Genomic DNA, 13,338 nt, shown 5'->3' on the forward strand with positions numbered 1-13,338 from the left:
GTCGATTTACTCTTGTCCAACTTGAACTCAATTCACCAAAATTTTGGTGAAGCTCCTGAAAAAAATTTTTTTTTTTTTGGGGCAAGACGGCCCCCTCCGAAAAAAAATGAAAAAAAAAATTTTTTTTTTTTAATTGTAAAAAAATTTCCCGCGTAACAAATGTTTATATTTTTCTCTTTAACACTGTATTTACTTTAATATTACTCGAAATAACCTTTTTTGATATAATACGAGTCATTTTTTCACTTCTGTAGAAAATTGATTATTGGTTTTTTTAACTTTTTCTAATGCTCTATTTTAATCCAAATCCATATAATTAACCACAAAATGATATTTCTATTAAATTAATCATGACTAGGTTATAATACCATGAAATAAATTTTCTTTTAGAATTTTTGAGTGGTTCATTTTGCCCCAAGTTTCACGTATCGGGTTAAAAATGAGTAAATAATCTAAATTTGTGATAATCAAAAGAAAACAAGAAAAAAAAAATTTTGGTTAATTTTTGAGGTGGGCTTTCTTGCCCCAGGTGGGCCGTCTTGCCCCGGTCTGCCCTACTAAATTTATTAGTGAAAATTCACTAATTTGTTATTTAAATACACTGATTATGAAGTGAATACTGCTTCACTAACGTAATTAATGAAATTTCCACTAATTCATGTTTAGAGAAAAAGTATTTTAAATTCGTGCGGTGTTGCCGATTACCCACACGAGCAAATGAGCACTCACTTCGTTCGTGCGCTAAACTTTGCTCTCGTGGGCAATCGACAACTTACCACACTAGTCGTACAATATACTATTACCGGTGTTAAAATCTATTTTTCCGGTGTTAAAATATTTTACTTTGGGAACCTGCCCGCATGAAAAAATTTTATGTGTGAAAACATATATGATAGAATATATGAATATTATAATGTGATATATTGTACAATATATAAAATAATATTTATATTTTTGCCGTATTAATGTATGATAATATATTGAAAAAAAATATATTGCTAGAATATATTATCAACATATTTATCAATATATGACTTTTTATGTATGTTTTACATATATATTTTAATAGATCTTTTTTATATTGATACATTATATTGAAAGTAGTATATTAATTAATATATAGTATTTTTTATATTTTTTATATATGTTTTCCAATATATTGCAAAATATATGGCTTCCAATATATTGTAAAATATATGGCACTTTTTTTACTTTCCTTAAGTTATTGCCAGTAAATATAAGGTCAATGAAAAGAAGGAGAAAAAATAAGAAATTTGACTTTCTTTTGTGGAATTGTGTAGAAATTGAAAAAGTATATTGAAAAAATAAAATTTTCAATATATTGCGAAAAATCTAAGTTTTAATATACTGAAAAAATATAATTCCAATATACCGCTAACCATACATTTAATCATATAAATTCTTTCATATATAATCAATTATATTGAGACCATATACCACTAATTATATGAGTCAAAATATATGGATATATATATCAAGTTTATTATATTATACTTATAAATTATATATATACTATCCATATATGATAAGAGTATATTGAGCATTATATGAGATAATATATATAGAAAAATACAAAACATTATACACAAGTAAATATATTATGATAAATATATAATCCAATATATGTAAAAAACATATATTTTTCAATATAGATATTTTTGCCGCTATATGTTTATCACATATTCACCATATATTTTGTTATATACTTTTAACAATATATAGCTTTTCCATGCGGGTGTGCATACGTATGTGTGTGTGACATAATAGTAAAAATACCATTTGTGGTGACTACTCCGTTTTTGGACATTTAATATTTTATTTTAATTAATGAAAACGTATTCAAAAAATTCCATTGCAATCGTTTGATAAAAGTATCTTCGAACACATTCAAAAGACTACTCATGTTATTAATTGTGAATTTTACGAACTATTTTATTTTTAATTTTTTAGTGGCCAAAACTGGCTCTCAAGTTGCCAAAAACGGTACTTCTACCCTATTTGCTTTATAACATAATCTGTAAAACCGGTTGACCCTGTAGGCCAGCCCTTAAACTTCCCGACTTTTGTTGAAACATATTTTATTACATTTATTACATTTTATGTATATTGCACGCCTCGGAAGCGAAGCGGAAAGGTTGTGCTTTATAACCGACCTGTCAAGGTCACACGATTTCCACTCATTAAAGTGCATATATTTTTTTTCTATTACTCTTATACATTATGAAAAACACATCAATATAAAGCTGAAACACTAATAAATAATCCTGATACTTTTTTTAATTTGTCTAATATGTATTAATATAAAAAAAAGTTCATTAAAAAAAATTTATCGTGGACGTCCATTAGTCTGTGGTTCAAAAAAACGGCGTTGTACGGATATCTCGAGAACGACTTGACGAAACTACTTAATTTTTTTTTCAAAATTTTCAGAAATAAGCAAAGAAGGTTCCTTTCGAAAATCACTACTGTAGGCCTTCTCGTTTTTTTAAAAATAAATCATTACGGTTAAAACCAGCAATCTTACATGTAAACAAACACACACTGCCGCCATTTTTCATTAGGAATGTTCTCCTTATTTATTTTTTTTTTTACTTTTATTACCGTATATTTACCATGGAAATTTCTATGGGAAAAAAGCGGAATATTCAATTTTATTCGAAATTTAACTTTAAAAAAAAAAACATAACATGAGCGTTCGAGGCGTGCACTTTTGGATTTTCCAATTTTATTTTCTATATTATGTATAAATATTCGAGCTCCAAAAGCTTGTCAATATCTTTCAATACAATTAGTCTGTGATAAAAAAAAACATAAATATTGTATTGACCGTTTCTAACACACAGATTATGCTGATTTTAACACAATATTTTTCACTGTGTAGGACAAAATCTTTCACTTATATATCTATTCAATAAATTATATGATTGTTAAAAAATTTGTTTTACAGAATAAATTTGACTCCACTATTAAAAAGCATTAAAGAGCATGCTCAAAAATGGAAACAACTTTTGGGAGATTATCTAATATCAGAAACCAAACAATCGATGAAAAACTTGACATCTATAATTAATATATTTCGATCAGAACTAGAGCTTGTTATCAATAGTTTGAGTAGATTCAAAGCAGTCATGCAAACAATAGGAAATATTAAAAAAATGTCAATACAAGCTATGGTTCAATATAATGAATATCAAGAAACCTTTAAAACATTGAGAACACATGGAATAGTATTTTTACCCGAGCTTGAAGACCAAGCTCGTAAAATTCAAAAAGATTGGGAATCGATTTATTTTGAATCACTTTATCGAGCTACAACATTAGAGAGCACAAAAGAACGCTTTCGTCAAATGACTGAAGAACAAATTTCTGATCTTTTGAAAGAATGTGAAGAGTTTGCTGAGTATTTCAACGAAAATGGACCTGGGAGTGTTGGTAATGATCTTGATAGTGGACTCATAAAAATGGAAGTGAGTTATTTTTCGATATTGATACCCATATAACAATCTTATAGCAATCTTGCTCAAGTCTGGTCATCAGTACACTAGTTGTCTACGTTTTTATACGAATATGGATCTTGCTGTGAATATATTTTCGAGCTTTTCGAGCTCAAAAATACTTTTGTATGCGATTGTTTTCGAAAAAACCGTTTTTTAGCATTTCTTTCTCCCATGATATCTCGCGAACTATTTAATCCGATTTCGACATCCATATGTACATATGTACGCACACACACATACATACACTCGAACATCGTTTTGAAATTAGTCAGAATAGCTTCCTAAAACCTCAAAACGTCAAGATCTGTTAGAAATTTGATTTTCGAAAATCGGACTGAAACTAATAACTTCCCTTTTTTTGAAAATTTCCAATTTTTTTAGCGGGAAGTCAAAAACTTTGTGTTTTATGTGTTATGCTGTACTTCAATAATTGTGCGAGATTGAAGATATCTTGTTCAAGGTGCATCCGTACATCAGTGACTCGAGCTAATTCTGCTCCAGAAATTACTCGCATATACTAACGCATATCTTGCGCCAGATTCGCAAAAGAAGTCTCATATTAAACTATCTGTCTCTGTCACTTTATCCCCTTCATCGGGATACGATACAGGATTTTGGGGAAAGTGACAAAGATAGAAGTGAGTTATAGGAATACACGGAAAGAAAAGTATGGCAGCGGTTCCCATAATTTTGTGAAATTTTTTCCTATACCATAATAGGAATTACGACCATAAATTATGGGAGCGGTTCCTATAATTATAGGAATGTTTCCCATAATTATAGGAATAGTTCCTATAATTATGGGAATGATACTCATAACACTATAGGAATGGTTCCTATAATTATAGGAATGGTTCCTATAATTTATAGGAATACTTTCTATAATATTATGGGAATCATTCCTATAATTTATGGAAATGGTTCCTATAATTTATAGGAACCATTCCCATAAATTATAGGAACCATTCCCATAATATTATGGGAATGGTTCCTATAATAGTATGGGAACTATTCCCATAATATTATGGAAATGATTCCCATAATGCAATTGGAATGGTTCCTATACCATTATGGGAATCATTCCCATAATATTATGGGAATAGTTCCCATACTATTATAGGAACCATTCCTATAATATTATGGGAATGGTTCCCATATTATCATGAAAAAATTAATTTAAAGAAGTGTGGTAATCACTTCTACAATACACAGAAATATTATTAAACATAAAAACGAAAATTTAAACATTGAAAAGAAAAATCGTATTTGGCAAAAAAACATTAAAATTTTTAACAAGAATTTTTTGTCAGCACAAAACATTCAAGAAAATTCAAATTTTGGAAAATTTCTACACTATTGTGCAAAAAAAAATTTAGTCATATTATAGAGATGGTTCCCATAACATTATGGGAATAGTTTCCATAATATTATAGGAATAGTTTCTATACCAATATGGGAACCATTCCCATAATAGTTTGGGAATGATTCCCATAATATATGGGAACCATCCCTATAGTAGTATAGGTACTATTCCTATACCATTATGGGAACCATTCCCATAATGCATAGCAATCCTTCCCATAATTTTATTTCCGTGCAGTGTAATATGACACTTTTTGAGCAGATCTGACGCAAGGTATGCGCTAGTCTATGCAAGTAATTTCTGATGCAAGACTCGCTTAAGATACGCATAACCCGGGGAAAACGATTTAGATCTGACCATATATAATTATATCTGATCAGATCTGATTTGTCAGATCTGGCCAGATCTTTAAATTGTCTCTATCTGACGAGATCTGGACAGATCTGATCAGATATAATTATATGTGGCCAGATCTAAACCTTTTTTCCCGGGATCCCTATTAAAAAAACAAAATTAAATTGCAAAAAAAAAATAATATAGTTTTCATTCGATCCGAAATGTAATCTAACGTATTAGAAACGTTACTTAGAAGAGTTATACATGAATTTGATTGATGAAAAAATCCCGATGACTGCTGGGCTCGAACCTGCATCCTTCAGATCCAAAGTCTTTGACGCTATCCACTGCGCTGCTCCACGTATGTGATCGCGTGAATGTAAATAATCAGATATGAACAATTTTCATGATTATATCTGAGCAGATATAACAAGATCTGATTATGTTAATTGTTGTATTTAGTTCAGATATAGTTATATCTGGTCAGATCTTACGACATACACGCCGATCTGACTAGATATAATCATGTCTGACAGTTTATCTAGCCTAGATCTAATTATATCTCATTAGATCTGACCGGATATAAACGGTGGTTGGCCAGATATAATAAGATCTGATCATGTGTAATTATTAGTTCTGATCAGACATAAATGATTTGCAAAGATATAATTTTATCTGATCAGATATAATTTTATCTGGTCAGATCTAAAACACTTTCTCCGGGTAACTACTTAATCAGATCTGATCGAATCTGATGCTGTTGACAACTTCGATATAGTTATATCTGGCCAGATATGATAAGACCTTTTCATGTCTAATGTATTTTGCAATCCAGATATAGTTATATCTGTTTAGATCTGGCCAGATATGATAAGACCTTTTCATGACTAATGTATTTTGCAATACAGATACAGTTATAACTGTTTAGATCTGATCAGATATGACTAGATCTGATCATGTCTGATGAATTTTTTAACTCAGATATAGTTATATCTGTTTAGATCTGATCAGATATGACTAGATCTGATCATGTCTGATGTATTTTTCAACTCAGATATAGTTATATCTGTTTAGATCTGATCAGATATGACTAGATCTGATCAGATCTGATGTATTTTTCAATTCAGATATAGTTATATCTGTTTAGATCTGATCAGATATAACTAGATCTGATTATATCTCAAATCCCATATCTAACCAGATATAAATAGATCTGATCAGATATAATTAGATCTGACCAGATATAATTATATCTGGTCAGATCTAATCCGTTTTTCCCGGGAAGTAACTTTACTAAGACACCTTGAGCAAGACATCTTCAATGTTTTTCTGTACAACACCCTGAGCAAGTCCTACAACAATATTGTCTTAGGATCTTGCATTAATATCTTGTGACAGACTGACAGATATACAAAGATGTAGACATACCTAGGAGTCTTCTGCAAAAGACACTTTCATAAAAATAGTACAAGTTCATGCATAAATTAATACTTTAATTATTCTGTTACTAAATATGACTGTATATCACTGAATATAAAGCTATATTATTTATATCGCGTTACTTATTCCAAAATAACATAATGAATAAAAAAAATTACATTAGTTAATATTAATTATAATTATACACTGAGAAAAAATTTCTCTTTGGACAATTAAATTGGTTTTGTTGAATTCTGTTAAACTAAAATTTATTTGGGACAACTAAATTTTATTACGTCAATATAATCTATTTTATAATTTTTAACAAATGATTTAATAGACTCTATTTGGTTGACATTAATATTTCTCTCTCTAAGATAATAAAATCATATGGTAGAGTTAAGAAAATATTTATTTAATGGACAACTAAACTATTTTGTAGTGCCAACAAATCCAAATATTAGAGCAAAATATTATTATATTAACTCTAATAAATATTAATTAGACACAAAAAAATATATTCATTAAGAATAAATATATATATTTGTTCGAGGTTAATAAATATATATTTGAACCTAATGATTATTGATTTAAAAGTTATGGTGTTAGGCAGCAGCAGCTGGAGTAGTTTGGTGCTCGCCACTAGATCGCGCCCACCATTTGTGGTGTCCCTGGTAAGATACTTATTTCAGAGTTTTTATATTCCGAGCTTGAAAAATTACGGGACGAGTTATCCGCTTAAAATTTTTGTTAGTATTATAGGGGTATACTGTATTACACTATGACATTAACGTTTTATTGATATTTATCCTGAACAATTTTTGTCATAATACGAAAAAAAGTACTTGTGAAGGAAATAAATAATTTTTCTAAAAATGCATTTATTGAACTGTTGAATAAATATTCTGTCACTTAAAAATAATATTTAATTATTATTAATAACTCATTCTCTATGATGATCACTCATACATTTCATTATGACTACTTTATAAACTCTACAGGTAATCAATTTGATTTTATGCTTGCTACTAAACGCGTAATTACTTTTACTAAATATTTTATAGTTTCTAGCTAGCTCGGTGCGATACCGAATTTGTCTGGGTTCGATTCCCAGTTCGGGCTTTCTATATTTTTCTCAATTTATCTGTAAATTGTCTTATTGAGAAGGTTATTTGCATGTTTAGGTTTCCACTATATTTAAACGGTGGAATATAGATAGCCGGGCATTGTTTTGTAATCATATTGAGTGTTTTGACGCCTTGACATATTTACAGACTAATGAAGCTCATGGCACCTGGAAATGCCCAGTCTGCAATAAGCCGGCGGGGTTTGAAAATCTCATTACTGATAATTACTTTAGTGAGATTTTATCTTCAAGTAAATTACAGTCTAATGTTGTTAGAATTCAATTTTGTGAAGATGGTATCTGGGATAGTTACGTTCCGGCTCTTGTTAAATCGGGTAACAAAAAATGTAATAAAAGATCTGAGAAAAGAAGATCGGAAACAGACATCTCTACCCGGGTCAAAAAATTAGATCTGTTTTAAAATAAATGATAAATTCAAATATTTTTCCTTTAATTCAAGTTTATAAATCGTATTTATTTTATATAAGAATTTAATCTGTTTTTGCCCGTACTATTCCTTATCCAGGCTAATATCAGACTTATTTTCGTATGATATTTAGTCTGTTTTAAATCGCGTTTAGACTAAAAACTGACTTTTTTATTATAATTATTGGTCTGTGCTCAATTGTTTTTAAAGACAAATACAGGACTTTTTATAAATATAAATAATAATAATAATAATAATAATCTAGATTTATTAATTTATTTTAATTTTCTTAGTATTTAAAACATGCTAATGCGCTTCCATAATAAGATGTCACACAGAGAAAATGTTGGCTCGAAACCTACCAATTTTTACAATGCTGTCGACTAAACTTGAAACAGGGAGTAAAGCATCCAAAAAATTATCGTGCTCTTACAAAAAATGATTATACTGTATCACATTACTTATTACGCGCGAGAAACTTATCGATGAGCTTCAATATCAATTACTTCCATACATTATAATAATTTTGATGCAGCATAATAATTTTTTATAAGAGTATAGTAATTTTTTGGATACTTTACTTTCTGTTTCAAGTTTGGTCGACAGCATAATAAAAATTGGTAGATTTCGAGCCAACATTTTTCTCCGTAGCACAAAAATTTTGATGTTTTCTTATGCCAAAATATTTTCAATTTTATCCAGTGAATAAGAGAAAATTCTCGACATTTTAAGAGTTGTTTTATAACGTTTATTCAATGATATAAATATTCAATGAAGACAACTAAAAAATTAAGCTGTCAAATTTTCATTAACTGCCGACATTTTTAAACAAAAAATAATAAATAAATAGTAAATAAAACATAATCAATTCTGCAACTTAATATTTTTTCATAAATATTGCCCATAAATAAAAATTTTATAAGTCCATGATTTAATCTAGTTTTGTCCTTGTAAATTTTCAGAACTAAAATTTTTTAAAGTTCAAGAATTAATCTAATTTAGTCTGCTCGTAATGCGTTTGTTTTTTGAAGTAGCAGGTCGAAAACAGCTTAAAATTTTTATAAAAGATCAAAATCAGATCAAATAGTCCAATCAGACTAAAATCAGGTCAAATTTTTCAGTCCGGGTGGATCAAAAACCGATTAAAATTTTTATCGAAGTTCAATAACAGACCAAGTAGTCCAAATACAGTCCAGTTAGACTAAAATCAGATCAAATTTTTCGACCCGGGTAATAACGAAGGGGATGAATTGTTTCCGGAATTATCGGCTCGTGCAAGAGAATCAAGCGACCACGTAGAAGACTTTATTTAGGCTTATGGAGATTACATCAATAAGGCAATAACTGATTTATTTAAATGAACTGAATATTTGTAAAATTAATTTTTTTTAATCGTTTTAAATCGCTTCTTTTAATAATGTTTTTTAAATTATGTACATTAGGGTGGCGCAAAAAAACCGACTATTTTTTTTTTTCCATCGCATGAAAATTTGTTGGTTTATGATGTTTTAAGAAGCCTCTCCACAAATCAGCTCAATTAAAAATTTTTAAGAGGTCGCTCACGAATTTTGAAAATATCAAAAATGATTGAAATTCGGATTTTTATTAAAAAATGTTTTTTTTTTTCTCGTGGCAGCAATAGTTTATATTTGTAAAATCATGACGATGCTGAAAATTTCAGCTCAAAATTTAAATATTTAAACGGCGCTCAAGAATTTCGAATATTAACTGATAATATGTAACTAATAGTTTGAATTAGTTTTTATAACTCAATTATTGTCATTCCACTTAAATATAACTTTTGCATAACCAAAAATATACAGGACAGTCTTAAACAATAAAATTTGGTAAGTTTTGAATAAGCGAAAAAACCTACAAATTGGCTTAAAAAATAAAAAAGTATGTAAATAACTTATTATTTCTATTTCTCGGGTTATATTTTCATTCATTGTCATGCAAATTGATGGTGAAAAAATCGAGAAGCTTTATTATTAATATTTAAGGGTCACTCAAAAACGTCCAAGAGACTGCGCTCGGAAACATTCAAAATTCTTGAGCGCCGTTTAAATATTTAAATTTTGAGCTGAAATTTTCAGCATAGTCATGATTTTACAAATATAAACTATTGCTGCCATGAGAAAAAAAAAAATTTTTAAATAAAAATCCGAATTTCGATCATTTTTGATATTTTCAAAATTCGTGAGCGACCTCTTAAAAATTTTTTATCGAGCTGATTTGTGGAGAGGCTTCTTAAAACATCGTAAACCAACAAATTTTCATGCGAGATGGAAAAAAAAAAAATAGTCGGTTTTTTTGCGCCACCCTAATGTACATATTTTAATTTTTTATTTTTTTAATGGATTGTATGTAACATTTTACTGACAATAAATATTTTTATAAATTTTAAATAATTTTGTTTTTACTGGTAATGTTTATATAATCATAATTAATTTTAACTAATGTAATTTTTTTTATTTATTATGTTATTTTGGAATAAGTAACGCGATATAAATAATATAGCTTTATATTCAGTGATATACAGTCATATTTAGTGACAGAATAATAAAAGTATTAATTTATTTAGAGAAAATAAATACGAAGGTCTTTTTTCTCGAGTAATTTAAATGTAATTCGAATGATATAGATAAATCTATTTATCTAAATATTTGGGACATAAAAAGAATTTAAACTATGAAAAGGCACAATTTCAAATCAAGACCTATCTAATGATACCAATTTTAATAAAATTAACTAACTATTATATCGGTATGGCGGGAACAAAATTTTACTTATTCTCTTAATACCCTGGCGGTTTTGAATCACCCTGGAAACAGCCTGGAAACACCCTGGGAGTGTAAACAGGGTGGAATCACGGTGGATCCAGGGTGGTTACACGATGGGTTTGTGCCATTTTATCACCGTGTATACACCTTGGAATCAGGGTGGGTACTCTCTAAAACTAAATTAGTGAAAAACCACTAATTACTTGTGAATATTTACTAATCTAAATTGTCCAAAGTATACGACTATGAATTAGTGACTATTCACTTTTTGAATTAGTGAAAAAAACAACATATAGAATTAGTGAAAATTTCACTGATTGAATTAGTCAAAAATGTACTAATTTACTTGTTGACGAGGATTTATTTGGAAAAATATTGTATCGTTGCTAATAATATTGTATCAAAATATTCTTATTATTATTATTATTATTATTTGTAATTGATTATAAAATTTTTTTAGCAACTTGATCGACTAAATTAACAATTAAAATTATTTTCGTATGAAAAATATTTCTATCATAATTATACTCATAACCTGATTCTATTGTCAATGATGGTTTTGATTAAGGTACGGTAAAAAAAGTTGGAGTAAAAATATAAAGCTATTAAAAAATAACAAGATGTATTATTTAGCAACTAAATTAGGTTTTATTTAATTAACTTACCTTAATTACTACTGTTCAGTTGTATTTAAAAATTATCGTAATTAATTTTGCCCTGAATTTGATAATTCTATGACAGAATAAAAAGTCCTTAAGCGAGGCACCACTAGTAATCATTGTAGAATCCGAGGAACCACTAATGAATTAGTGAATCTAATTCAAAATCACTAATTTTGTAGTGAATTTTAAGATCACTATTTCAATTAGTGAAATTTTCACTTATTTAGTTTTAGAGAGTACACCGTGTAACCACCCTGACTCCACGGTGGTCACACGGTGTACCCACCCTGATTCCACGGTGTACCCACCCTGATTCCACGGTGTACCCACCCTGATTCCACGGTGTATCCACGGTGAATACGCGATGTACGTGGAATCGCGGTGGGTACACCGTGTAACCACCCCGGAATCAGGGTGGATACACCGTGTAACCACCATGGAATCAGGATGGTTACACGGTGTACCCACCCTGATTCCACGGTGATAAAATGAAAAAAAGCCCACCGTGTAACCACCCTGGATCCACCGTGATTCCACCCTGTTTCCAGGGTGTTTCCAGGGTGATTCAAAACCGCCAGGGATAATATAAAATAGACGAGCAACCCACCATCACTACGTACGTAAGTCACGACGTGACTGCCCGAGTATCACTACCTAATTTAGTAAATTTGATTTGCTCGTTCATTTAGGTTTTAACAATTTACTTTCAGATGTTTCCATTGATTCGCAAACCAATCGATTTCAAAAATTGTGTTAATTACATGAATTAAAAAAAAAATCTACACAATCGAATTTTTTTTGTAAGTCGTCGATACATTTTTCATCTAAAATACTTCAACTACGATGGAAAATACAAAAAACTGATTAAATTTCTTTTATTGATATGAAAAAAATCCAGTATCTAATCTCAGAGTTTTTTTAAATTTCCATGCCCGTAATTTTATAAAATCATTAATTATTAATATAGAGTATTTCTAAAAAGATTCTTGTGATCAGTGTCTTGACCAGCAACTTGTGATGGAAATTGTTATATGGGTAACAGTAAATAATATCTGTCAGATATTTTTATATTTATATAACATTAATTATTAGGAATTTGAAAAATTAATCAACACTTTAGAAGAGCGACGACTGGATCTTGTCAATGCTGAAATTTTGTTTGATCTTCCGCCAACAAATTTTTCAATTTTCATATCAACAAAACAAGACTTTGAGGATATGAAACTAATTTATTCCTTGTATAAAACTCAAAAAGATGCAAAAGAAATTTGGTCGAAAACTTTATGGTCAGATTTAAATTCTCAACAGTTAATTGATGAAATAGATCTGTACATCAATGAGTTTAGGAAACTCCCAGAAACAGTTAAACAACTTGATATTGGTAAAGTTTTCGAAATGATGCTGGAATCATTTAGAAATTCAGTGCCACTATTTGTTGAGTTGAAAAATGAAGCGATGCGTGAAAGACATTGGAAGGAATTGATGGATAAAACAGGAAAACATGTTGATTTTCCCCCAGATACATTGGGTGGCTAAAATATATAATACCTTTGGTTATAAATTTTTTATATATTTAGGATTTAAAATACTTTAAAAATGATTGTCTCTGATCCTGAAAAAAATAATTTATTAATAACAATTTTATCGTTAAATCCATTTTTTTATTTGCACGTATTAAGAATAATTAATTGTGTAAGAGGGGAG

At 29.2% G+C, this 13,338-nt stretch overlaps 1 protein-coding gene across 2 annotated transcripts in view; it reads left to right on the forward strand.

Moving 5' to 3' along the window:
- LOC130669490 (dynein axonemal heavy chain 10-like) overlaps positions 1–13,336 on the forward strand; it is a 166,672-nt gene extending 153,336 nt beyond the window's left edge. For both annotated transcript variants that reach the window (XM_057472431.1, XM_057472432.1), the window contains 2 exons: positions 2,969–3,488; positions 12,727–13,336. In XM_057472431.1, coding sequence (XP_057328414.1) covers positions 2,969–3,488; positions 12,727–13,170 — 964 coding nt within the window. In that variant the 3' untranslated portion in view covers positions 13,171–13,336. The remainder of the gene's footprint in view (positions 1–2,968; positions 3,489–12,726) is intronic.
- The last annotated feature ends 2 nt before the right edge of the window (positions 13,337–13,338 follow it).

The sequence above is a fragment of the Microplitis mediator genome, chromosome 6, assembly GCF_029852145.1.
Source record: "Microplitis mediator isolate UGA2020A chromosome 6, iyMicMedi2.1, whole genome shotgun sequence".
In the NCBI taxonomy this organism is placed as follows: domain Eukaryota; kingdom Metazoa; phylum Arthropoda; class Insecta; order Hymenoptera; family Braconidae; genus Microplitis; species Microplitis mediator.